The sequence below is a fragment of the Rhineura floridana genome, chromosome 1 (assembly GCF_030035675.1).
Source record: "Rhineura floridana isolate rRhiFlo1 chromosome 1, rRhiFlo1.hap2, whole genome shotgun sequence".
Taxonomy (NCBI): Eukaryota; Metazoa; Chordata; class Lepidosauria; order Squamata; family Rhineuridae; genus Rhineura; species Rhineura floridana.
The window spans coordinates 224,525,696-224,551,652 of NC_084480.1; the positions used below are offsets into that span (position 1 = coordinate 224,525,696).

At 44.8% G+C, this 25,957-nt stretch overlaps 1 protein-coding gene across 7 annotated transcripts in view; it reads right to left on the reverse strand.

Annotated features, from left to right (window-relative positions):
- ZNF236 (zinc finger protein 236) overlaps positions 1-25,957 on the reverse strand; it is a 131,266-nt gene that overhangs the window by 101,188 nt on the left and 4,121 nt on the right. For 5 of the 7 annotated variants that reach the window (XM_061594203.1, XM_061594231.1, XM_061594222.1 and 2 more), the window contains exons 2-5: positions 24,516-24,658; positions 23,505-23,669; positions 19,851-20,029; positions 17,956-18,080 (exon numbers count right to left, since the gene is read on the reverse strand). In XM_061594203.1, coding sequence (XP_061450187.1) covers positions 17,956-18,080; positions 19,851-20,029; positions 23,505-23,669; positions 24,516-24,658 — 612 coding nt within the window. Of the gene's footprint in view, positions 1-1,276; positions 1,417-17,955; positions 18,081-19,850; positions 20,030-23,504; positions 23,670-24,515; positions 24,659-25,957 lie in introns of those variants that run through there. The other 2 variants (XM_061594212.1, XM_061594262.1) reach the window with 2 other exon arrangements.

Sequence of the window (25,957 nt, forward strand, 5' to 3'; positions counted from 1 at the left end):
GTTTACCATGAAAACCCTATTCACAGGTTCAACATAAGTCGGGATCGACTTGAAGGCAGTCCATTTCCATTTTCAAAAATGATTGCACAGAAATAAATCCCATTGAACTCAAAAAGTATGCAAACGATCAAACCCATCCTCCCTTCTCCTTCCTCCTATCCCCTCCCTCTTGCCCCTTCCCTCCCCTTCCTTTGCCCCTCCCTCCCCCTTCCCTTCCTCCTCCCCATTGTCAGTTTTACCTTTCTTAAGCATGATTGCATGGAAGTAAATACCACTGAACTCTATAAGCATGCAAATGATCGAACCTGCCCTCTCCTCCCCCTTCCTTTACCCCCTCCAATACATTCCTTCCCCATCCCCATCCCCTTCTTCCTCCCCCATGGTCAGTTTTTCTTATCCTAAGCATGATTGCATAGTAAATCCCATTGAACTCAATAAGCATGCAAATGATCAGACCTGCTTTTCCCCTCCTTCCCCTCTCCTCCCCTCTTCCTTCTTCCTCCTCCCTGGCCCACTCCAGCCCTCTCCCCCAGTCAGTTTTACCTATCCTAAGCATGATTGCACGGGAGTAAATCGCACTGAATTCAATAAACATGCAAATGATCAAACCTGTCCTTCTCCTCCCCTCCCCATCCAGCCTGCTCCCATCCCAGTCCTCCCCTCTGCATTTCCTCCCCTCCCTCCTCCCCTCCTTCCTCCCCTTCCTCCTCCCCTCTTCCCCATCCCCTGTGGTCAGTTTCATCTATCCTAAGCATGATTGCAGGGGAGTAAATCCCACTGAACTCAATAAGCATGCAAATGATCAATCCATTCTCAGCAAACTTGCACAGGATCCCATTTCTTACCTCCCGGATTAAAAAGCAGGGAATTTCACTAATAGGCAAAAAAAACCTTGCAGTTTAAGAACGTAGCTATAGCCAACAGATATTTCTATCAAACTTTAAAAAGCAGGGAAATTGGGCAGCTATAGTGAATGCACCAGGGGAACAGGAGACCTGAACTCCTCTCTGAGATATTGTACTGCCCTACAAATTTGTCAAAATGCAAACCCAATTTGGGTTGGTATTTCACAGTCCAATCCACTTGCTGTGTAGCTTGGAAGAATTTGGTAACATGTGCCTCTGAGCATATGGTGAGTGGTGGCAACACCTGCAATCAGCCCAAATAATAGAAAGAAGACATGTACTGTGCTGATCATGTTTTAGCAGGGAGGAAGCAACATTAAGACAGTTGATATAGTTCAAATGGTCACTTTAAATTGGACCATTGGTCTCACCTGAAGGGTGATTTTCATAGGAGGTAGGCCATCAAAGCGGGTAGTGACTCCACCTATCGTCCGAAGGCAAGAATGTTTCTGAAGTCAAGACTAGGGGCGTCAGGCCCCTCCCACTCTCCAGTTCATTCGCAGCGAGTCCAAAGAGAGATATCTAAAAATGCAGGAAAAAGGGCCAACGGGCCTACCGGCAAGAACATAACATAATAGCAACATTCATAATAATATGATTCTAACATAACCGTAATAGGAGTCTTGACTTCACTAATAAACGTAATAAAATAGTGTAACACAACAGGGATATCAAAAACAATCCCCAAGACTATCTAGGCATCCAGGTTTCCTCCAACTGGGAGGGTCATGATGGCCTACCTCCTATGAAAATCACCCTTCAGGTGAGACCAATGGTCCATTTTCCATAGGACGTAGGCCATTAAAGCAGGATGTACCAAAGCAGCCCATAACAGGGAGGGACCACCCACATGCTAATCATCATTAAGAACCTGTTGCAACACTCGTCTGCCAAAAGAGGCATCGGCAAAGGCATAACGATCTATTTTATAATGCCTTATAAACGAGTGTGGGGTAGACCAAACGGCTGCTCTGCAAATATCAGCAACAGGAGCATTAGTAGCAAAAGCAGCCGTAGTGGCAGCTGACCTAGTAGAATGAGCTGTTATACTAGGTGGAACAGGAAGCTTAAGGGACTCATAAGCTAAGGTAATACATGCTCTCAACCAGCGGAATAAGGTAGAGTTAGCAACTTTATGCCCCAAGAACGTGGATTAAAGGATACAAACAAAGACTCAGTCTGTCGTATATCTTGGGTCCTGGAGAGGTAGGTCTTGAGAGCCCTCCGAACATCCAACGAATGCCAAGCCTTCTCTAGATGATGGGTAGGATTCGGACAAAATGAAGGAAGAACAATGTCCTGGTTGCAATGGAAAACTGAATTGACCTTGGGGCAGAAGGAAGGATCAGTTTTCAGCACAACAGAATCCTTGTGAAATACACAGAGATGGCGAGCAGAAGACAATGCACCCAGTTCCGACACTCGTCTCGCAGAAGTGATCGCAATCAGGAACAGTGCCTTGAAGGACAGCAGACATAAAGGCACAGTCCTGAGGGGCTCAAAGGGAGGGCATTGTAAGGCCTGCAGAACCTTTGACAGACTGCATGAGGGGAAATGGTGGACTACAGCCGGTGAGCGTAGAGCAGTGCTTCTGAGGAATCGTTTGATGAACGGATGTGAGGCAATAGGGGCACCAGTGGAGGACACTGAAAGAATGGACGACAGAGTCGACGCATGTCGACGCAATGTGTTGGATCTAAGTCCCATCATGAGGCCCCTATGAAGATATTGCAGCACTTGTTGTACTGTAGCCTGTGAAGGATCGAGGTGCTGAGTCTGACACCACCTGGAAAAAGCCACCCAAGTATGTTGATATATACGGGTGGTGGATGGTCGTCTCGAGGCTAGAATAATGTCAATGACAGCGTCCGACAGTCCAGCCGACCTCAAATGTCGCCATTCAAAAGCCATGCTGTTAGGTTGAGCCACTTGGGGTCCTGATGACATACTGGGCCCTGGGATAGGAGGTCTGGCCTGACTGGGAGTGTCCAAGGTTCCGTCACTGACATTGCAAGAAGGTCTGAGAACCACGGTCGACGGGGCCAATATGGTGCTATCAGAACCAGTCGTACCCTCTCACGCCTCGTCTTCCTCAAGGTTCTGGCTAGCAGTGGAATGGGAGGGAAGGCATACAACAGGCCATCCGGCCACGGTATTGACAGAGCATCCACCGCTTCCGCTGTCGTGTCCAGGTATCGTGCGAAGTACCTGGGGAGCTGGCAATTGCGACTGGAAGCAAACAGGTCGACTGAGAAGAGGCCGAATCGACGCTGGAGAAGATGGAAAACGGTCGGATGAAGTTTCCATTCTCCTGGAAAGACTTGTTGTCTGCTGAGCCAGTCCGCTGTCACATTCCAAATACCTCTGAGATGCTCTGCTTTCAAGGACTGTAGATTTTGTTCTGCCCAGTCAAAGATGAGGTAAGCTAGATACTGCAAGGAACACGACCTCGTTCCTCCTTGTCTGTTTAAATGTGATTTCGCACACGTGTTGTCGGTTCGAATGAGGACATGGTCCAAGGGGAACAGAGATTGAAAATGGAGCAGAGCAAAGTGGGCAGCCTTTAGCTCCAGCCAATTGATGCTCTGCTGCGGTCCAAACCCCTTGAACATACTGAGAGTTGCAGTGGGCCCCTCAACCGAGGAGACTGGCATCTGTGGTGATGACAGTCCTGTGGGGTTCTCTGAACGGAGTGCCCTGGGTGAGATGTTTTACCCTTGTCCACCAGCGGAATGACAAATGCAGTGTGTGGCTCAATGGAATTGGTCGATGGTTTGAGCTGGCAATGTCGTGTTGGAACGGCAGCAAGGCCCACTGTAGCTGGCGAGTATGAGCTCGAGCCTATGGAATAATATGAATGGTGGACACCAACATTCCTAGCGCCCTGGCTAGAAGCATGACGTCTGCGGATGTTTTGTGCATCAGAGATCTTGCGATGTCTGTGATAGCAGTTATGCGATCTGGGGACAGGAACACAGTCGCTTGCAGGGTGTCCAACATTGCTCCTAGATGTTGCAGACGTTGGGTTGGTTGTAGATGGCTTTTGCCGAAGTTGACTAGCCAACCGTGGGCCTGTAAGACATGTAGCGTGAGTGTTAGGTGACGATGAGCCCGCTCCCTAGAATTCGCCCATATTAGAAGATTATCCAGATAGGGGTAGATGTGGACCCCTTGAAGCCTAAGGTAAGCCACTAGTATGAGTAGCACCTTGGTAAATACTCTCGGAGCAGACGAGAGTCCGAACGGCATGTCGCGATATTGGAAGTGCTGGGAGCCAAAGGCAAAACGAAGAAATTTTCTGTGGGCTATGCAAATAGGCACATGGAGGTACGCTTCCTTTAGATCGATAGAAACCACGAAGTCTCCTTCGTGCAGGCTGTCTGTAATGGAGTGGAGGGATTCCATTTTGAACCTGCGATACTTTACGAAACGGTTAATGAACTTGAGATCCAATACCGCCCTCCATGAGAGATCTCGTTTGGGCACAGCAAATAGGAGGGAGTACACCCCTTCCGACCTCTCTGCAGTAGGGACTGGCTCTATCGCCACTATGTCCAAGAGGTGACGTATCGCAGTCTGCATGATGCAATGCCTGGCTGGTGCCCTGGGACAAGGGGAGGGATGAAACTTGTCTGGAGGTATTGCCCAAAACTCAATTGCATATCCATAACAAAAAAGATCTCTGATCCAGGAGATCTGAGTCAGACGTAGCCAATGCTTGCCAAATAGAAGAAGTCTGCCCCCAACTGGTATTATATTAATACTGTCTGCGCTGTTGAGACCCTCCCCTGCATGAGGACGTTGAGTAGCCTCTGCGGCCCTGGTACTGACCTCTACCCGGGAAACATTGGTTCCAGCCTCCTCTGGAGGAGCGGAAATCATATGTTGGGAACTCACGGCCTCGTCCCCCGGGCCACGTTCCTCGAAAAGGCTGAGACGTGCGGTACGAAGCGAAGCGTCTAGAAGGTCTGTGCTCAATGTTTCTGACGGTGGCCAAGACAGGTTTTCGAGTGTCCTTAGGGTCAACAAGCACCACCTTTAGTGCCTCCTCGCCGAAAAGTAATGGCCCAGCATAAGGTGCCTGTGATAGATTAACTCTGGCAGTAGAATCAGCCTGCCAGTGACGGAGCCAGAGGGTCCGTCGGGCAACAACCTGAGCCGCCATGGCTTGTGCTCCTAGCTGATTCGCGTCCAAGGTGGCGTCAGCTACGAAAGCAGCTGTTTTGCGCAATTTTAGTAGCGATCTTCGCAGAGAGACAGGATCTGGATTTGGATCGTCGATGAGGTCGTCCAACCACATCATCGCTGCCCTGGCGAAAATAGAGGCTGATGTAGATGGGTCCCTTGGACCCACCTGAAGGGTGATTTTCACAGGTACGCCTGCCATCAGATCGGGTACTACTGCCATCTAGCGTCCGAAGGCAAGAATGCACTAGAGTCAAAACCTGGGGCTCGAGCCCCTCCCACTCAAGTCTTCATGATGACGAGTCCGAAGTGGTAAATCTGAAAGTAACCAAAGGGCAAAAGCCCAAGCAGCAAAGAAATTATACACAGCAAATATCATAGAACTTGCAACATAAGAACAGGTTTTAACTAAAGCAAACCAGACAGAGCACGAATCCTATAGGTTGAACTATATGCAGACCACTGAACGAATTTCCCCAGAAATCCCCCACAAGAGAGGGACGTGATGGCAGGCGTACCTGTGAAAATCACCCTTCAGGTGGGTCCAAGGGACCATTTTCCACAGGTAGCCTGCCATCAGATCGGGATATACCAACGTAGTCCCCTAATAGGGAGGGATTCCTAGGAAGTTACAAATCAGAAAGGACGTGTTGGAGGACACGTCTCCCGAAGGAGGCGTCAGCTGAAGCATAGCGATCAATCTTATAATGCTTCACAAAGGAGTTAGGGGTAGCCCATACTGCCGCCCTTCATATGTCTGTAAGAGGAGCATTAGTTATGAAAGCCGCCGTAGTGGCAGCAGACCTGGTCGAATGAGCCGTGATGTTAGACGGCACTGGTAAGTTAAGTGACTGATATGCAATAGAGATACAGGCTCGAAGCCAACAGGACAAAGTTGATTTGGACACCTTTTTTCCCAAAGTTCTTGGATGAAAGGATACAAATAATGCTTCTGTCTGTCGGAAGTCTTGGGTGCGAGAGAGGTAAACTTTGAGCGCTCTCCTAACATCTAGCAAATGCCAGGCCTTTTCGAGGGGGTGGACCGGCTTAGGACAGAAGGATGGAAGCACAATGTCCTGGCTATTGTGGAAGATTGAGTTGACCTTAGGGCAAAAGGATGGATCCAGCCTCAGAACTACTGAGTCCTTATGGAATACGCAGAGATGACGGGCCGATGACAAGGCCTGTAACTCCGAAATCCGCCTCGCGGACGTGATAGCCACGAGGAAAAGGACTTTAAAAGACAACAGTCTGACTTCTGGGAAGGGTGACTTCGCTTGTGCCTGCTTTTGGGATGGGCTCCCGCCTCAAAAGAAGCTTATTCAGATATAAATCAGTCAGAACTTTTTTTTTTTGACTGATGAAATTTCTCCCGGGCAGGGAGAAACGTAGAGATCAACCTCAAAAGCCTGTTTTTGTTGGGAGGACTGGATTTCATTAATTTATGAGATAAGGTCCAGCCAACAATGCCGGACGGACTTCCGAACAAGCTCTATCTGTTTAAGCGATACGTTTATCTTTTCTTTAAAGAGAGAACGGACTAACAGGCAAGCACCCTTCTTTCTATTATTTTTTTTACTTGGTTTAAATTGTTGCAGCCAAAGGAGATTTGTCAGATTGATCGGCTTTGGACAACTTCTGGGTGAGCTATAACTCTTCTCTGTTATTCACGAAATTAACAGCTTATCTCTGTTTCTGTCGCAAAAAGCTGTTCTGGAAGTGCATTCTAAAGATATAAACAGAAGAGGGATTTCTATTCCTGATTTCTATTCCGAGGAATATTATATTGTCTGGGACTATTCTCTTTTTGGTCTATTTTATTTTGACGAATCTGCTTCTTCACGACGCCACTAGCTGTTTTGATGCTGGGAACTAAATTTGTTTTGCATTCTTGAACATAGAGAGATAAGGCAGGCTGCTCTGTTTATACTGTGATGTCATCAAGCCTGGAATATTAACCCAATTGTTGCTGAAATAAGAAGTGGTTCTTCTTTATTTTTGTTTTGCTTTGTTTTCGTGGTTTTAAAAATGGCAATCAAGAAAGTGGCTGAGAATCTGGAAGTAACTATGTTTCAGAAAATAATGGATGAGATTGAGATAACGAAACAAACCCTGCGACAGTAAGGAGCTGAAAATTGAACTGAGCAAAATGACGCAGGAGTTTAAAGAAATAGGGGATCCTGTGAGAGAGGAGAATGAGATCAGAGATGAGAAAAGAAAAAATAAAGGGAAGATACAAGCCCTGGAGATTGGAACAAATGTGGAATTGGAAAAAGATCTGGAGTTTATGGATTTTAGAAATAAAATCTACTGTTTGGAATTTAACGTTATCTCTGAAGAAATTAATGAAGATATTAGAGATAAAGTTATCATGGCTTGGATAATCTTTTGGACTGGAATGACGTGATGGAGTTTGATATAGAGAAAATCTATGGAATTAACTGCAGCCATGTGACAATGGAAAAACTCTCAAGAGATGAGCCAGTGCATTTTGTAAAAAAGAAGAACAGAGATATGACTTTACAACAGTATTTCAGCAACTTATTCAGAATGGATGGCAAGAAAATATTTGGGATAGAGGAAATTCCCATCAGACTCTTATTATATGACTATGGCTACGACAGCAAGATTATTATGGAATACTGATAATGGAAGATTGGACACTGAAATTACTGGACTTAACAGGACTATTGAAGATGGAAGATGGAACTAATAGGGATAATGGAATAATGGCTATTGAAATTATTGAACCTAACAGATTTTGATGAGATGGATTAATCGAAATGTTTATTTGGACTATGGTTATGACAATAAGATTATTATAATTAACGAGATGGATTAATTGACATATTTATTTGGAGAAAATTGATAGATATATTTCTTAAAGAATTGAAACCTCTCTTTGACTTTTTGTGGAAAGAATAAAGTAATGTTTATGAGATTTGATGATTAATTAAGATAACTACTGGAGGAAAGTGATTTTATAATATGATTTAAGAGACAGGATTGTTATATATTGTAGACCTATAACTGATTTGATCTGTGACAAATGGGAAGTCAATATTTTATTTTATTTTTGTTTAATTATTTTTGTTTTGTTTTGTTTTTTGTCTTTGAATGTTTTATGATTTTGTTTTGTATGTTTTATGAAAATTTGAATAAAAATTATTGTAAAAAAAAAAAAAGACAACATTCTAAGAGGCACTGAGGCAAGCGGCTCAAATGGAGGTCGCTGTAATGCCTGCAAAACCTTGGAGAGGTTCCAGGATGGAAAATGGTGACGTACAACTGGCGAGAGGTGGGTAGCTCCTCTTAAAAAGCGTTTGATGAGCGGGTGAGTGCCCAGGGGTGCAGCCGATGAAGAAACAGACAGAATTGACGAGATGGTGGAGGCCTGTCTACGTAGAGTGTTTGGTCTGAGTCCCAATTTCATGCCTCTGTATAAGAACTGTAGAACGTGATGTACAGTGGCTTGGGGTGCTGAAAAACCTTTAGAAGTGCACCAGCTGGAAAAAGCACGCCAAGTACTCTGATAGATTCGAGTAGTTGACGGTCGCCTTGATGCTAAAATAGTGTTTATGACCCCTTGAGAAAGACCAGCGGAGATCAACTGTGTCCGCTCAAAAGCCAAGCTCTCAGGCTCAGCCAGTTCGGGTCTGGATGCCAAACTGGTCCTTGGGAGAGAAGATCCGGCCTGATTGGAAGGGTCCAGGGATCCGCCATTGACATCAAGAGGAGGTCCGAAAACCAGGGTCTGCGAGGCCAGTAAGGTGCTATGAGTAAGATCCGTGTCCGTTCGAGTCGTTTTGTCAATGTCCTGCCTAGGAGTGATATAGGCGGGAAAGCATACAGGAGCCCGTGTGGCCATGGTGTCGTCAGAGCATCCACTGCTTCCGCCGTTGGCTCTAGGTACCTTCAGAAGTAACGAGGCAGTTGGCAGTTGTGGCTGGAGGCGAAGAGATCCAGCGAGAGGGGGCCGAACCGTCGCTGAAGGAGGGAGAACACAGCCGGATGTAGCTTCCATTCTCCCGGATGGACCGTTTGCCTGCTGAGCCAGTCGGCCGTAACGTTTAGAGTTCCGCTGAGGTGTTCTGCTCGGACTCGGCCCAGTCAAAGATGCGTGTCGCTTCCTCCTGCAGAGCCCTGGACCTCGTGCCTCCCTGTCTGTTGATGTGAGATTTCACGCAAACATTGTCCGTCCGAATGAGGACATGTTGTAGAGCGAATAGTGGCTAGAAGTGTCTCAGAGCGAGATGAGCAGCTCTGAGCTCCAGCCAGTTGATGTTGTGACTTAGTTCCTGGGTTGACCACACGCCTTGGACAAAGGTAGAGTTGCAATGGGCTCCCCAGCCGGACAGACTGGCATCCGTGGTGATTAGGACTCTGGTTGGGTCCCGAAACGGTGTCCCCTTGGTGAGGGAAGTTGTGGATACCCACCAGCGGAATGATTGCTTCAGAGATTGGCCCAGCGGAATTACGCGATGGTTGGATATGGAAATGTCCGCTTGAAAAGGTAGGAGAGCCCATTGTAAAGGTCTTGAATGATGTCGGGCCCACGGAATGATGTGGATCGAGGAAATCATTGCCCCGAGGAACTGGGCCAGAAACATGACATCTGCTGTGGAGCGATGTAGAAGTAAGGTTGCCATGGCTGTAATGGAAGCAATACGGTCTGGGGACAGAAAGAACATGGCTAGGGATGTGTCCAGTATTGCACCTAAGTGCTGGAGGCGCTGAGTTGGTTGGAGATGACTCTTTTCGGTATTGATCAGCCAACCGTGAGAGTGTAGAGCCTCTAGGGTGAACTGGATCTGCCTGTTGGCCAAGTCCCGGGAGCCTGCTCGGAGGAGAAGGTCGTCGAGATAAGCATAAATGTGGACCCCCTGGAGGCAGAGATACGCCAGCATGGTGGCCATCACTTTGGTGAAGACTCGGGGGGCCGAGGAGAGGCTGAATGGAAGGGCCCGGTATTGAAAATGGAGGTGGCCTAGTGCAAATCTCAGGAACCGTCTGTGACCCGGGCAAATTGGGATGTGTAAGTAAGCGTCCCTCAGGTCGATGGATGCGATAAAGTCTCCTTGTTGTAGAGCCTCTACAATGGATGCCAGAGATTCCATCTTGAAGTGGCGGTATTTGACGAAGCGGTTGAGGCCCTTGAGGTCTAAGACCGCCCTCCATGAGGAGTCTCGCTTGGGAACCGTAAAGAGGATGGAGTACACGCCTTGTAGTTGTTCGGATGGAGGAACAGGCTCTATAGCGGCTATCTCTAGTAGATGTCGTATGGCGTCCTGCATAACCTTTTTGCGTGCCTTGGAGATGGGGGAGATGCAAAATTTGTCCGGTGGTGTCCGCCAAAATTCTATATTGTAGCCCTGGGTGAAGAGGAGCCTGACCCAGGAGATGTTTGTCAAGTTTAGCCAGATGCTGGAGAAGAAGGAGAGTCTGCCTCCAATGGGGATGGAGTCAGAACTGCCTGCACTGACGGGTTCCTCTGCCGTATGCCTGCCTGTTTTGGTATTGGCCCCTGTATTGTAAGCGTTGTCTGGGCCAGGGTGCCTTGGAGGGACGGAAATCTGTAGGCCTGGTGTCCCGTCCTCGTCCACCAGGTCGTCCTCTCCGAAAGGGATGGAAAGAACAGTAAGGGGTAAACCGTTGTACGGGTCTGCGGTCGTCCCTTTTGGCCGTAGCTAGTGCAGGTTTACGATTGTCCTTGGGGTCGACAAGGACTGCTTTGAGTACGTCCTCGCCGAAGAGCATAGATCCCGACTATGGTGCTAAGGATAAGTTGGTTCTGACAGTCGAATCGGCGTCCCAATGTTGGAGCCATAGGGTACGACGAGCTACAATTTTGGCCGCAAGTGCGCGTGCACCGTGATGGAAGGCGTCTAATGTGGCGTCCGCCACAAATGCAGCAGCCTTGTGTAGCTTGAGGAGACTTTTCCTTAGTTTTGCGGGATCCGGGTTGGGATCGTCAAGGAGATCCTCTAACCACATCATGGAGGCCCGTGAGAAAATAGAGGTGGTAGAAGAGGCCCGGATAGAATGAGCGGAAGCCTCATGTATCTTACGGCAGACAAAGTCAAGCCTCCTTTCATAGGGGTCCTTGAGCTGAGATTCGCCTTCCTTTGGGAGGAGGGACCGAGATACCAGATTGGAAATAGTTTGGTCCACCCCCGGGACGTTCAGAAAGGCCATGAATTCTGGGGCAAGGGTATAGAGCTTGTTGGCTAAGGATGAGGAGCGACGTGGACAAAGAGGGCAGGCCCATTCTTCTCTGGTCAGTTTGTTAATGGGGTCTGGCACGGGAATGAAGTGCTGAACTGATTTGGGGGACTTGAGAACTCTGGCACCCTTGACAGGAGGAGCAACCGGTTGTATAAGTTCTGGTTGAATGCCAAGGGTGTCCATGACTCTGTAAGCCAGAGGCAAGAAATCCGCCGGATCAAAGAGGCGATAAGAGACCTCCTCCTCCGGGTCAGATTCTCCACTCCATTCATCCAGGTCAGTCTGAAAGACGTTCATGTAGTCATCAGTCTGAGATTGCTCTACGTCCAATCTACCCCTGGCCACATCATATGGGTTAGGAGAGGGTAGCGGAGCGTCAATATTGTCGCCAGGTTGTCTCGCAGAGCTGAGTTGTTGCGAGGTTCCGGGCTGAGAAGACAATAGTAGAGAAGGCTGAGGTTGGGATAGGCACCCCAGTAGCTCTCGTAGTTGGTGCAGGAAGTCAGAAGTCAACTGTATCCCTGGAGGAGTGGAAGATGGTGGTGCCTGTTCCTGAAGAGGAATTTGAGGCTGCACAGGCGGAGGAGGAGCTTGGCTGGGGAAACCTGCAAACTCTTCTTCTGAGGACTCAGAAGGAGACTGGAAAAGCTCAGGAGGGGCAGCATGGCGAGATTTCTCCGGAAGTGGAGGTGATATATAGCGTGGTCTCTTGGTCGCCCTGTGACCAGACAGGTGTTTAGTCTTTGCTTTTGCCTTGGCGTGTTTGTTTTTAACTGGCTGGCGTGGTGATGGACGACTTGCTTCAGGGGATATTGTCACCTCAGGGTTCAAGTCCGCCATGTCAATCTCTGAATCACGCACACAATGGAAAAGGAGCAGTGACAGAGATAAGGGTGACAGAGATAAGGTAGAAATAGTATAGGACAGACTACGGACAGTATGCCAGGAGTCAAGAGTGAGTACGCCCAGGACAAGGAAACTAATGACTCAGCTAAAATTGGCCCCAAGCTAAGTGCACGCACACAATGGGGAAGGTGCGAGATCACTTGTTACACTGCCAACTTCGCCACGAGCTAAGTCCACGCACACAATGGGGAAGGTGCGAGACCGCAGTTTCACTGCCAACTTGGCCACGAGCTAAGTCCACGCACACAATGGGGAAGGTGCGAGACCGCTAGTTACACTGCCAACTTGGCCATGAGCTAAGTCCACGCACACAATGGGGAAGGTGCGAGACCGCTAGTTACACTGCCAACTTGGCCACGAGCTAAGTCCATGCACACAATGGGGAAGGTGCGAGACCGCTAGTTACACTGCCAGAGGAGATATGTTTATTGTAAAAGCGCAGTGTGGCCAGGGCGAGATACGCGCACTCAATGGGGAAGGTGCGGTATCGCCAAGGTGCACAGACTAAATAATGTGCCAGCTATAGGTGGAGCATAAGTCAATTGGAAGTGCACCTACAAACATACACACACACCATAGGGAAGGTGTGGTATAATATGTATCACCTGATAATATATGTATCACCTGACAACTCAGGTCTCCCAAGCTGTGAATATTTTGGTAACAGGAGACTACACAAGTCTCACAAGTTAAAAACGTAATGAAAGGGAAAAAACGGCAAAAAACGAAAACAAAATGGCGGCCGCAATATCGGAGCACCTAACTAGGGCTTGAAAAACGGCCAAGAGGCAGCTGAAATGATATGCCGCCTGGTAGGACCACAAAGCAGGTGGCTGCAAAAAGAACAGGAGCCTAGAAGCAGGATGAGAGGGGCGATATAGGGTAGCCTAAATAAGCCCAAGCCGGGCTGGATGAGCAGCCAGGCTGATAGGGAAACGTAGGAGCCTTTAAGGAGAGTAGATTGAATAAAAATGGCGGCCGCGAAAAACGGTGGCGGGAAAAGAGACTGCTATAGCAGGCTTCAGGGAGCCGGGACTAAAAGCCCCCACAAACAGAGCCGCAGCCGCCAAAGCCCCCACAAACGAGAGCTATGAGGGAGCCCACAAACAAGAGCTACGAGGGAGCCGTAGCCACGAGCTACCCAACGTAGAGGTTTGAAAACTGAAAAAAGGGGGGGAGACCGCAGCCGCAGAGCCCCCACTAAACGAAAAAAGCAGCAGCCGCTGCTGGACACACTCTGAACGCAAACGTGAGGGGGGGGGAAGCGATAAGGAGGAGAGTGACAACAAAGTGGAAATAATAACTATAAACTGAAAAAAGGAGGGGGGGAGACCACAGCCGCGGAGCCCCCGCTAAAACGAGAAAGCAGCAGCCGCTGCTGGACACACTCCGACGCAAACGTGAAGAGGGGAAGCGATAAGGAGGAGAGTAAGGTGAAAACGATAAGGAGAGTAACAATAGGATTAGAAGGAGCTACGCTCTGTCTAAATTTCGAACTGCCTCGGACGAGGGTAAGAATGAAGACTGGAGTGGGAGGGGCTCGAGCCCCAGGTTTTGACTCTAGTGCATTTTTGCCTTTGGACGCTAGATGGCAGTAGTACTCGATCTGATGGCAGGCTACCTGTGGAAAAGCACGCAAAGAAAAGGCGATGGCCTCATGGGTCTTGCGTAAAGCAAAGTCCAGTCTGCGGTCAGTGGCATCCTTTAAATGAGATTCTCCTTCTCTTGGCAAAAGAGATCTGGAAACTAAGCTGGAAATTGGCTCGTCTATGCCAGGGACGGCCAGTCTGGTAGAAAAGTCCGGGGCCAAAGGATAAAATCTGTCCGCAATGTTATTAAATCGGCGTGCTTGTAAAGGGTGAGACCATTCATCCTTGGCCAGTTTAGCGATGGAGTCTGGCACAGGAAGATAGTGTTCTGTTGAAGCGGGGGATTTCAAGACCCTGGCCCCTTTTAAAGCGGGAGTAGCAGCTGCAGTGGGAGTGGATTGAAGGCCTAGGGTGTTCAACACTCTGCGCGCAAGAGGCAGGTAGTCTGAGGCATCGAAGAGACGATAGGATGTATCCTGCTCATGTTCCAAATGGTCACTCCAGTCGTCTCCTTCGTCTTGCAGCACGAATGCGGATTCCTCCGCACAAGAGATGTCATCAACAAACCTGCCCCTGGCAATGTCAAACGGATTTGGGGAACATGAAGGGTTCGTCTCACTGTGAGCAAATTGGTCCCCACTGTGTGGAGGTCTAGCAGGAACTTGCGATGGTGATTGTCTCCGAGTGAAAAACGACAGCATGCCCTGAAGTTGAGTAATGAACTCCTGGGACAGCTGCAGTCCTGGAGATGTAGCCAGTTGCTCTTGGATAGGTGGAAGTGCGGACGGCCCCAAAGGTAGTGAAGAAGAGTAAGCCCCGGGTTGGGTGACCGTTGGCTGCTCAGCAAAACCAGGAAAGTCCTCCTCATCAGAGGACGCAGCAGGAGAATGAAAGAGGGTAGTTAAGTGTGCATGGGTTGACCCCTCTGGGACTGGAACAGAGACATAGCGGGGCTGCTTGGTTGTGCTGTGGCTGGAAAGATGTTTGGTTTTGGCAGCCGCTTTAGCATGCTTATGTTTGACCGCCTTAGGTGGATTAGGCTTGGTCGTCTGGTTTGCCTCTGGCTGTTGTTTCGGCTTGGTTGCCTGGGTTGTCTCTGGCTGTTCTGCCATCATATATTTTAAGGGTAGCAGTGCATGGTACATGACTGGGGCAGAATGCACAGACCCGAACAGGCTCAGTACACGGCACATGACTGGGGCAGAATGCACTGGCTGATGGCTAAGTACACTGCCACGATGGGGCAGAATGTACACTATGAACAGACTTAGTACACGGCCACAGATGGGGCAGAATGCACGTCCAGATAGCGTGGCACAGTATCAACAGGTGGGGTACAATATAGAGCAGAAGTAATATTTGCACAGCTTAACCCAGTATCAACAGCTATAGTACTCGTTCACGGATGGGGAGAATGTACAGTCCAAACAGCTTGTATGGTATCAACAGCCTTTGTACACGGCCACGGATGGGGCAGAATGTACAGTCCAGACAGGGATTATATGGTATCAGCGCCTTGCGCACTAGGTATCAGTTAGTCTGGTGCACCATAGTGCAGTATTAATAGTTTGATGAAACAGGCACAGATGCACAGGAGCTGTAGCAGTAACAGTCTTTGTACTGGTTCAGATAGCAGCAGTAATCAAATAGTTGCAGGGCCAGCAGCAGAAGCAGAGTTAATAAAGGAACCTATATAAAGTGATAGAAGCCTATCTGTAACACACAAACAGGGGCAGATCACACAGGGGAAGCTGACAGGAATTCTGGACTCTGCTATCCACAGCCCGTGTAAGGGGGGGCCCCCTTGCAATACTAGTGGGTTAGCAGAAAGAGCGGGGGAAAACGGACAGTCAAAATGGCGCCCACGGAAAGAAGCGGGAAAAAGGGCCAATCAAAAAAAGGCTAGAAACTGGTGAAGAAGCAATGGCAGTTAGGGAAGCACCGAAGAGCTCAAAAAACGCCTTCAAAGGAGACGATCTAATGGCGGGGGGCTGATAAGCACGATCGCAGCTAGAGAGCGGCCTAGCTCTCTATTGCCGCGGGACAGTCTCAGCTGGCAAGGAGAAAGACGGAGCCGCAGCCGCAGGCTCTGAAGGCGGTCGAGGCGAGCTTTAAAATGCTGCAGACCGAGCTGGGGGGAGGTGGGATAGTTCAACTATAGTGGACACTGAATAGGGAAAACTGCAGGCGCAGGCTTTGAAACTGGCGCAAAAGGGTTAAAGAGGAGGAGGACGGCGGCGCGAGAGCTGTAAGGGCAGGCTGCCGGATTAAGTGAGCGGCCGCCTGCTGAGGAGGGGAAAACCGCAGCCGCGGTCTCCAGAAATGGCCGTTCAGAAAGGCAAGGAGCTGCAGCAACAAGCTCCTGTAAAAATTAGTGTCCACCGCCTCTAGAAGAGAGGACCGCAGCTGCGGTCTCTCTGAAGCACCGTCAGGCGCTCACTGGGGAAGAATCAAGGGGAAAATAGAAACCCTGCAAGAAAATCCCCAGGGGAAACAATTGAATTTTAAACAGGTGTGAACAAACAAATAAAGGACGAAGACAAGACAGGGAAGGACAAAAACGTACAGAAGTACACAGAAATCTCCCACCCTGTCACAAAAACACGAAAGACTTATCTAAGCTAAGCAATAATCTCAAACTTGTTCGGTACAAAGGCAAGAATGAACTGGAGAGTGGGAGGGGCCTGACGCCCCTAGTCTTGACTTCAGAAACATTCTTGCCTTCAGACGATAGGTGGAGTCACTACCCGCTTTGGTGGGATACCTCCTATGGAAAAATGTCTGATTTACTTTGCAATTTTAGTGAAGTTTCCTATAGTAAATCATTTTCTTTTGTTTCTACTTCTGTGAGTATGTGAAGTACAGCAATGCTACAAAATTTACACTAAAAAAACCTCCATACATAATTGTGGAACAATGGCACTAACTATTCTGCAGAATAGTCTCCAGTGGACCTCAGGTGTGTCTCAATCTGCACAAGTTAAAACAATGGGAGGCGAAATATATTCTAGCAAAATTCTAGGTGTGCTCTATGTTTTTAATTGACCATGCCCACCTTGCCTTAAATGAAGTGGTTTAAACATAGCAGGCTGAAAACATGCATCCTCTTTTTTCCAACAGCTAAGAGTCATTGCTGAAGTAGCAACATATTGTAATCAGTCTGATTTTACATCAAACTGCAGTTTCAGATTCAACTGTTAATGCACCCAAAATAGAAATAGAACACAACCTCCTATTTGAAACACAAAAGGCTGTGTTCACCATCATATGACACTGACCAATAAAAAGGCTTTGAAATTAATAAAAATAAATTTGACACAGATTTGTAGGATGAATGAGGGAAATAAAATTTTCTAGTTTACATTCTCTGTAGAAACATTACTAACACAGGAAAGAAGCAAAGTAAGAAGAACACCAGCAAACATACAAAAATATAATTCTCTGTCTTTGGAGATGGCAGGTGTTGCCACCACTCACCATATGCTCAGAGGCACATTACCAAATTCTTCCAAGCTACACAGCAAGTGGATTGGACTGTGAAAGACCAACCCAAATTGTGTTTGCATTGTGACCAATTTGTAAGTCAGTCCAATATCTCAGACAGGAGGTCAGGTCTCCTGCTCCCCTGGTGCATTCACTATAGCTGCCCAATTTCCCGGCTTTTTAAAGTTTGATAGAAATATCTGTGGGCTATAGCTACATTCTTAAACCGCAAGGTTTTTTGCCTATTAGTGAATAGTTACTTATGTTCATTAGTCCTATTTCCCATTAAAAGGTGTCTAAGACTTTTAGGAGGGTGCAATGCTCATGCCTTGGGTACTTAATATATACATATGTGGAATTAATATTTGCAGTTATTAAAATGCACCAAAAACCATTTTTATGCCTTTCTTTCTATGAAGGAACCATTTTATGCCTCTCTCTCTCTCTCTCTCTCTCTCTCTCTCTCTTCTTTCCCAGTAGGAGCCCAGGGCATCACACTGTTCTCCTGGGAATGAATATTAATGGTTGGAAGGAGTTTAGTTATCCTATTTAACTAAAAAGGTTACATATGAAAGCAAAAACAAAGCAATTAGTAAAAATTAGAATCTCTCAAGACTATACGCACTTTTAAATACCTTTCTCTGTGGATTTATTCACCTTACCTGTGTGTATTCGAACATGTCGTGTCAATTGACTTGGTTTCTGGAAAGTCTTTCCACAATGTGGACATGAATATGTAAACCCACTTCTGTCAATATTTCTGTTGTATGACCTGGTATTTGATACCCTGTGGACATTTATTAAGCAGTTAAACATTATGGTGAATTCAATCTTACAGCCGTCACCTCATAAGAACAGTAAACCAATCCCTGTCATTGTTCCAACTAGTTCTGGATCCACAAAGAACTGGAATTAGAAATGAAGGCCAGGTATACAATATAGTAGATGCTTTGCTGGTAACAATACAGTACAAACTATAATTTTGGCTTCTAACATTTCACTCCAAACTTTACAAGCAGATTCCCTATCAGATATAGAGGACAAAAATAACACTTGGTGCTCCATGATTAGTGCCAAACATATAGCAGCCATTTTGAGTCTTTTGAGATTCTTACATTGTTTAATCCCTTCACACACTCTCTCTCCTACAGATGCCAGAGAGCAGGAACTGGTTATTGTTTATTATTATTATTATTATTATTATTATATTTATATCCCACCCTTCCTCCCAGCAGGAGCCCTGGGCAGCAAACTAAAGCACCAAAAACACTAAGACATCATAAAAACAAACTTTAAAACACATTAAAACAAAACATCTTCAAAAACGTTACTTAAAAAAAACCTTTCAAAACATCTAAGATAAAAAACATTTTAAAAAAGGTTTAAGAACATATTAAAAAGCAATTCCAACACAGATGCAGACTGGGATAGGTCTCAACTCAAAAGGCTTGTTGAAAGAGGAAAGTCTTCAATAGGTGCCAAAAAGATAACAGAGATGGCACCTGACTAATATTTAAGGGGAGGGAATTCTACAGGGTAGCTGCCACCACACTAAAGGTCCATTTCCTATGTTGTGCAGAACGGACCTCTTGATAAGATGTATCTGCAGGAGGCCCTCACCTGCAGAGTGCAGTGATTGACTGGGTATATAAGAGATAAAACTATCTTTCAGGTATCCTGGTCCCAAGCTGTATAGCGTTTTGTACACCAAAACTAGAATCTTGAACTTGGCCTGGAAGCAAATGGACAGCCAGTGTAATTATTTCAGCAGCGGGGTGACATGTTGGCAATACCCTGCCCCAGTGAGCAATCTCACCGCCTCATTTTGCACCAGCTGCAATTTCTGGACCAACCGCAATGGCAGCCCCACATAGAGCGCATTAGAGTAATCCAGCCTGGATGTTACCAGTGCATGGACAAGGGTAAAATTAGGGCTGCAATTAAACTTTTAATAAAATAAAGAGGATCCCCTGACTAATAAGGCAGAAGACTTTGAAATAAATAAATGCATTCAATGCTAGTGATCATAAAAATGTAAGGTGGCCATCTGCAAAGATACATTCTCCCTTCTCTCACACACAGAAGATGATGCTGGATACAATATGTGTACTTGTATATTTCTTGCTTCTGAAATCTAACGCCTTGTATGATGTATATGTACATGAACACTCCTCCATAATGTTACAACCTGGGCACTGTAGAAAAAATACAGGAGCTCACTACTTCAACATATGTACAGAATTTCCAAATTGGGGACTCCTGCCATACTTAACAAAGTTTAAGCAGCAGTATGAAGTCACTTGAATTAAATAAAAACTATGCATAGAACCCTGCCAACTTCACTCCTAACTGTTGTGGGTCCCAATGCACTCCATCTAGGCATAAGGATTATGCTACTGAAGTTAAGACCCCAGTGTGAAATCTGGCTGGCCTACGTTTGCTTATGGGTGTTCATCTCAGAGCATTTCTTCGGATGACAAGCATGATGGATCAATCAGAGACATTTCTGAACCTTCAACCCACTTGTGAACACATTTAAATATCCAGCTATTCTCACCTTATTTTGTAATGAGTTTTCATGTGTTCCTTTAGTTGGGAAGAAGTTTCAACCTCTTTCTTACAAGTTTTACACATATGGACTTTGCTTCCAGACAATTCTTGACGATGTTCTTCCATGTGCAGGGCCAACTGACTCTGCAAAGTAAACTCATCTCCACACTCTGAACATATAAGATTCTGTAAAGATAGTAAGCTGGCTTGATTATTTTCAAAATCTGCATAAAGATCCGTTATTTTATTGTAACATTTTATTACTTAAAACATTTTTAAACCCTCTGTTGATAGAAAGATTGACTGTACTGATCTGGTATCAGAGTCACATATACTCCAAGAAAGCCTGGGTGGACTTTATTAGGTACAATACCATTTGCAAGTTAAAAAAAAATTCGTGCCTTATTGAGATCTTCATTTTTTCCAGTACAACAATATAGTTAAACATAAGCATTGAGTTCAACAATATCCTACCATGTAAAGTACAAAAACCCTTACAGATCCCAGTTTTTGACACACACACAAATTGTGCCATTAACATATAAATAACATAATTCTAAGAGTAACAGTGCAATAATCATGAGTTGTGAATTATGTCTAAAAACAACAAAGCTCACAGACCTTGCAGCCATAGCACATGCTACCTGAGCAGCCTATGCACATTCACTACATTCCGTAACTGCATGAATGGGAAAGACAAATCTGTTACATGAAGAATATGTTGTTGTGATTTTCTGTCACAGGGATGACACCTTTACCTTTTCTTAGTGCCAGCATTGCCAGAGTCTACCAGTTCTGAGGCTCCCTCTCTTGACATCCCAGGCAAATTATGTCTAGACTCAACACATGGCTTGACCAATTCTAGACCTAATGGCTAGATGGCTCCTAGGAACAGCCATATTTTGGGATGTTCACACTTTCATGGATTGTTCAGTTTCCAAACAATATAGACATTTAAGCAGGCAATGTCCACTAAAATTTGACATCACAGTTGCCTAATGTTGCTTCATGCATTTGTAAGTGTATGTGATGAGAGCCAATAGAGGAATCCTGTTAAATATGTAATTCTGGTCCGGGATGGTTGTATCAAAATGCATTGAAAGAAGGAAATCAGTATTCTTTCTTTGGCACATAAATGTACTAGCATCAAATACCATAAGACTTGCTGCAATGCTGACCAAACATGCATTAGAGCACTTAATTATGCATATTACATGGTAGTGAAGGCAGGAAAGAATGCCTGCTTTGCTATCTCAAGTAGCCACCCAGTCCACTTCGGGATGGTCTAGGGTTTATTAGTATGTTCTTTAGTGAAGAATACTTTTAGGCCACAGAGGATGTGAAACCCATAAAGGCTCACTGTGACTTGTTTGCTAGGCACTTTGAGGATAAAGTCACTTGTGTCCATAATAATCTTAGTGCTGTTCTTATACCAGTTCCATCTCAAACATCCAGTGCAGCATCTGATCTGTGGGATCAGTTTCAGACATGGGCAAGGTGCTTGTAGAGATACAGCTGACTGCAAACCCCTCAAACCTGTTCCTTGTGGCTGATTTAAATTTCTCTCTCTCTCTCTCTCTCTCTCTCTCTCTCTCTCTGTGTGTGTGTGTGTGTGTGTGTGTGTGTGTGTGCGCGCGCGCACGCGTATGTGTAAAAAAAAATCTTTGTGTGAGGTGGTGGTCCCCATTGCCCTTAACAAGGTGACGGTGGGGCCATCCTGAAGAAACCCGCCGGGACGCAATAGTCTATGACAACCACTGCCCTGTCACAAATAGCCCCTCCTTAGGGTAGGTTATCAACAGGGTTGTGATGGCACTACTTCAGATACTCTTAGATGATACCAACTATCTAGACCCATATTAATTTGGTTTAAGGACTGAATTGGCTGTGCATGCTCTGATGAATTACCTTTATTAGTAGACGTACAGAGGGAGTGTGACCCTCTTTCTCTTACTTGATCTCTCAATGGTTTTTAACATTAACCATTTTAACCTCCTGGACTGAATATATGGGATGGGTATCAGAGGCACTGTATTCCAGTGGTTCTATTCCTACCTACAGGGTTAGTTTCAAAGAGGGGCACTGGGTGACTATTTTTCAACAACTGGCAACTGTGCTGTGGGGTGCCACAAGGTACCATCTTGTCCCCAGTGCTATTTAACATCTGCATGAAGCCATTGGGAGCCATCATTAGAGGATTTGGAGTGAGGTTAGTTCTATTTCTCTGTAATATCTCAATCAATTGCCATGCAGGTCCTAGACTAGTTCCTGGATGCCATATGGATGAGGGCCTATAGATGAATCCTGGCAAGACAGAGACCTTGTACTTTGGGTGATAATACATATTTAAATATAAACTTTGAAAGAAGATACACATTTAAATGCATATTTAAACTATGTTTTTAAAGTTTTTTTTTAAAAAAATCACAGATTGCAGTGTACATGGAATGTAATTATGAATACATACATACAAATCAGATTGATCCACACCTAGCCTTGGTGGTATGTGAAGAAGTCTTGAGTTCAGACTTCCCCTCCTCCTTCTGCATAGTCAGATTAAATTAGTTACTTTGACTTTAGTGAAAGCCATAGTTTGTCATTATATCTGAAATGGCAAACTATAGTTTGAAACTACTAACCAGTTTCAAATCTTAACTTACAAACACCCAGTTTCATGTGGATGGCAGAGCAGGGCTGCACTTTAAGCCCCACCCCTGACATCATGAATCCTCCCCATAACAACTAAGTACTGTGTGCAGTTGTCTGGACGAAATTCCAATGTATACGGACCTGTTCACATATAGGGACTCCACACAATTGCGTCACCTCCACAAATGGGTCTTGTATCCAAAGCAGTGCCAGGGGAGTTCCACTGGTGCAGTGACAGTTCTGTTTCCTCTCCTCTCCATATGCCTCCAACTCTCTGGAGCCTATTTTGAGGGCATATGGAGGGCAACAGGGGAAAGGAAGGAAAATTCGGCATCTCGCTTGCACTAGTGGAACAGGAACATCGGATACTTCCCTGTAAGGCCCATTGTGTGGAGTTCCTACAGAAAGTTCTCTTCAGACAACCGCACACAACACACGGCTGTTCGAGGAAGAAATTATGATGTCAGTGGTGGGACTAGAAACATGGCCACTCTACCACCAACATGGTATGCCCTACACATCAGTAATACCAAACAGGGCTTAATTTATATTCAACAGGAAGCTACTAATTGAACTGGAGTATCAATTGGGGAAAGGGAGCACAGAAACACAAGTCTCATTCACACTGTGTCAATTCCATGGTTTATTGTTACGTCTGAACCAATCTTTTATATACAAGTTTTAATCCTGCCCTGATATTCTTCTCAAATACTGTTTCAAAATGATATAACCAGAATTGAGTTTTTTTCCTAGCTGTTCCTTCTAAAACATTATGCATTAATTTTGTTTTTTCCATAAAACTAGACAATAAGGAATAAAACTGTATACAGTCTCTTGCTCGTTAAAATCAGCAGAGGATTTCATGAAGTATATCTTCTCCACTCCCAATCTTTTGTTTTCACACAAATAATCTATCCATAGAACTCAAGAAGCAACTCGAGGACTCTGGAACAAAAAACTCACTTCAAATCTTTGCATTCTATATGTGCTTTAAAAATAAAGATATAATTACCTCTTCTTTTTCATGAAGCATAATATGAGCTTTAAGACTAGCTACCCTGGAGAATTTTTTGTTGCATACAGGACAAGTAGGATCTTCGCCATTGTGGGTACATTTATGCAGTGTAAGGTTGAACTCAACATTAAATGACATTGGACACTGGTTACATCGATGAGGCTGTTTGCGGGGGAAAAAATCAAGGCAATACTTAAGCTTCATGATCCCACTGAGGAGGCAATATAAAAGATGGAAGTCACCTCACTATGATTGTAAACCTCACTGAAAACCTCATAATTGAAGTTTCAGTATATAAGCTCCTTAAATAAATAATGAAGTCCAAATGAAATATTGCCAATTGCCAAAACCAAAACGTTGACTGAATCTCCACAATGGCATTCCTTTCCTGTTCCACGCCCTAGTGAATAATTTATTTGCTGTTTTTATAATCCATCTTTCTGTCTACGCACTTGAAAACATTCTCCACACCATACCCTTTTGGAGTGATAACTAAGCTTTACATATTTCAGCTTTAAGACAGGAAAGCAAACCTGGAACATTTCCTTGGAAAATTATTGTTCCCTTACTTCTTTCGTTTTTATGATGCCAGGCCATAGATTTTAGAACTATTAGATTAACATCCTCTGTAATGCTTTAAAGAGTAGAAAACACTGTAAAGTTAGAGAAAGATTTCTTAATAAAGCTTGAGTTTTCATATTATATTTCCATAACTTATCTATGTATGTATATATTCAGTGGCTCAAGCAAGCTATAATGTCTAAAATACAGCCAATTGTTCCTAAACTGCGAACAAGGAACAATAATACATACATTTTAAATTAAATATATCTTTCTAGAGAAGAATGGCAGAGAATAGGAAAATTCTGTCTTATTAAACCTCCTGAAAACTAGGTTTACAAAGAATCCTGGAATTTGAATCATGAAGAAATTAAATGGAGATTTATGCACACCTTCTACTTCAGCAATTTTGTCATAAAGGCTACCCAGATTTATTGAGATACCTACCTTGTCATTTTGCTCATGATCTCTCATGTGGCGCTGGAATTGTGTGTCTTTTGAAAAAGACAGAAAACAGATTTCACACTTACGAAAGTTTGGGACTTGCTGGGTATAATTATTGTTCTCTGTATTCAGTGTTAGAACACCATCTACAAAATAAGTATAAACATTTTTGAATGGAACTATGCATCTTGCAGTGGTTATTTTATGTTTGCTCAAAGTTGTTCATGTCTGTTTTTTTCTGGTTTTGTAAATGATACATAATTTGAAAATACATTCTTTTTTGCCTCAAGAGCTCTCAACGTATATTAAAAATGTAAGACAACCTTTAATCTTCTCCATTTAATTTGTACTGCTTTACAATATTAAGCACCCACAAAAAGCATTGGGGATAAACATTTTAATTGATATAGGTTGCAATCGTCTATATCAGTTTATTCTTGCATAATCCTAATGATTTCAGAAGTTTTATAATATATTAGAGGACTACAGGCACAGCGAACAATCTGAATAGAAAGGTCCACTCACAATTTGGCACTTGCAATCCGTTCTCAAAACTCAGAGACAGGAGACATGTAAAAAGATACTAAATATAATTCTACTAAAATAAGCTAAAATTGTAGAACAATCTGCATGTCCATTATATTTTACTGCGTTGTAGGATACTTACAGCTTGATCCTATGCAGAATTAGGCACACCAAACCCCAGTGAAATCAAAGGGCTTAGGTGTGGTATCAGGATTCTATCCATGTATACATTAACCTAGTTTTGATTTTTAAAAACTGTAAACACTGGTTACCAACTTTTCCACTTGGTTTACTTCGGCACACTACACACCTAGTTTATCCTGTGTTCTGTGACCAAAACAAATTGTTCAAATAGTGAAAGATACAACAGAATTAATAACTACATCCCAGATACGAGTTCCAAAACCATATTAAATGTGAATGTAGGCTTCCTTCACATACAAGGGCATTATTTGTTTTGAGGGTGAAGCCTTACCATCAAGGGAGTGTAAGTAGCTTCAGTCTCCCTTGAAGTGGGGAAGAGCAAAGTTACAAGGTACTAACTGAAACTGAATAGAAGATGTGGTTCTGCCACATCATCACCACAGTTACTCTACCATTAGATTTTTTTAAGGGTGAAATGTCTTGTTTTCTTGAACTTTATACTACAGCTGGATTAAAGCAAGAACGTATAAACTGTGAACAGTAGTCATCTAGAAGGCTAGAATTAGAAACAATTTTTTATCCTATTACAACCCACTGCAACAAGTTCACTTTTATTGCGGAGCCATGCCCAGAGACTGTAAGGGCTCCTTCTGGGAGGAGGGGCAGGATAGAAATTTAATAATAATAAATAGATAATAATAAGTGGGGCAACAGGAACACATCCCAGATTTAGAAATACAATCAATAGAGGAAACTTTTAAAAGCTTTAATGAGAC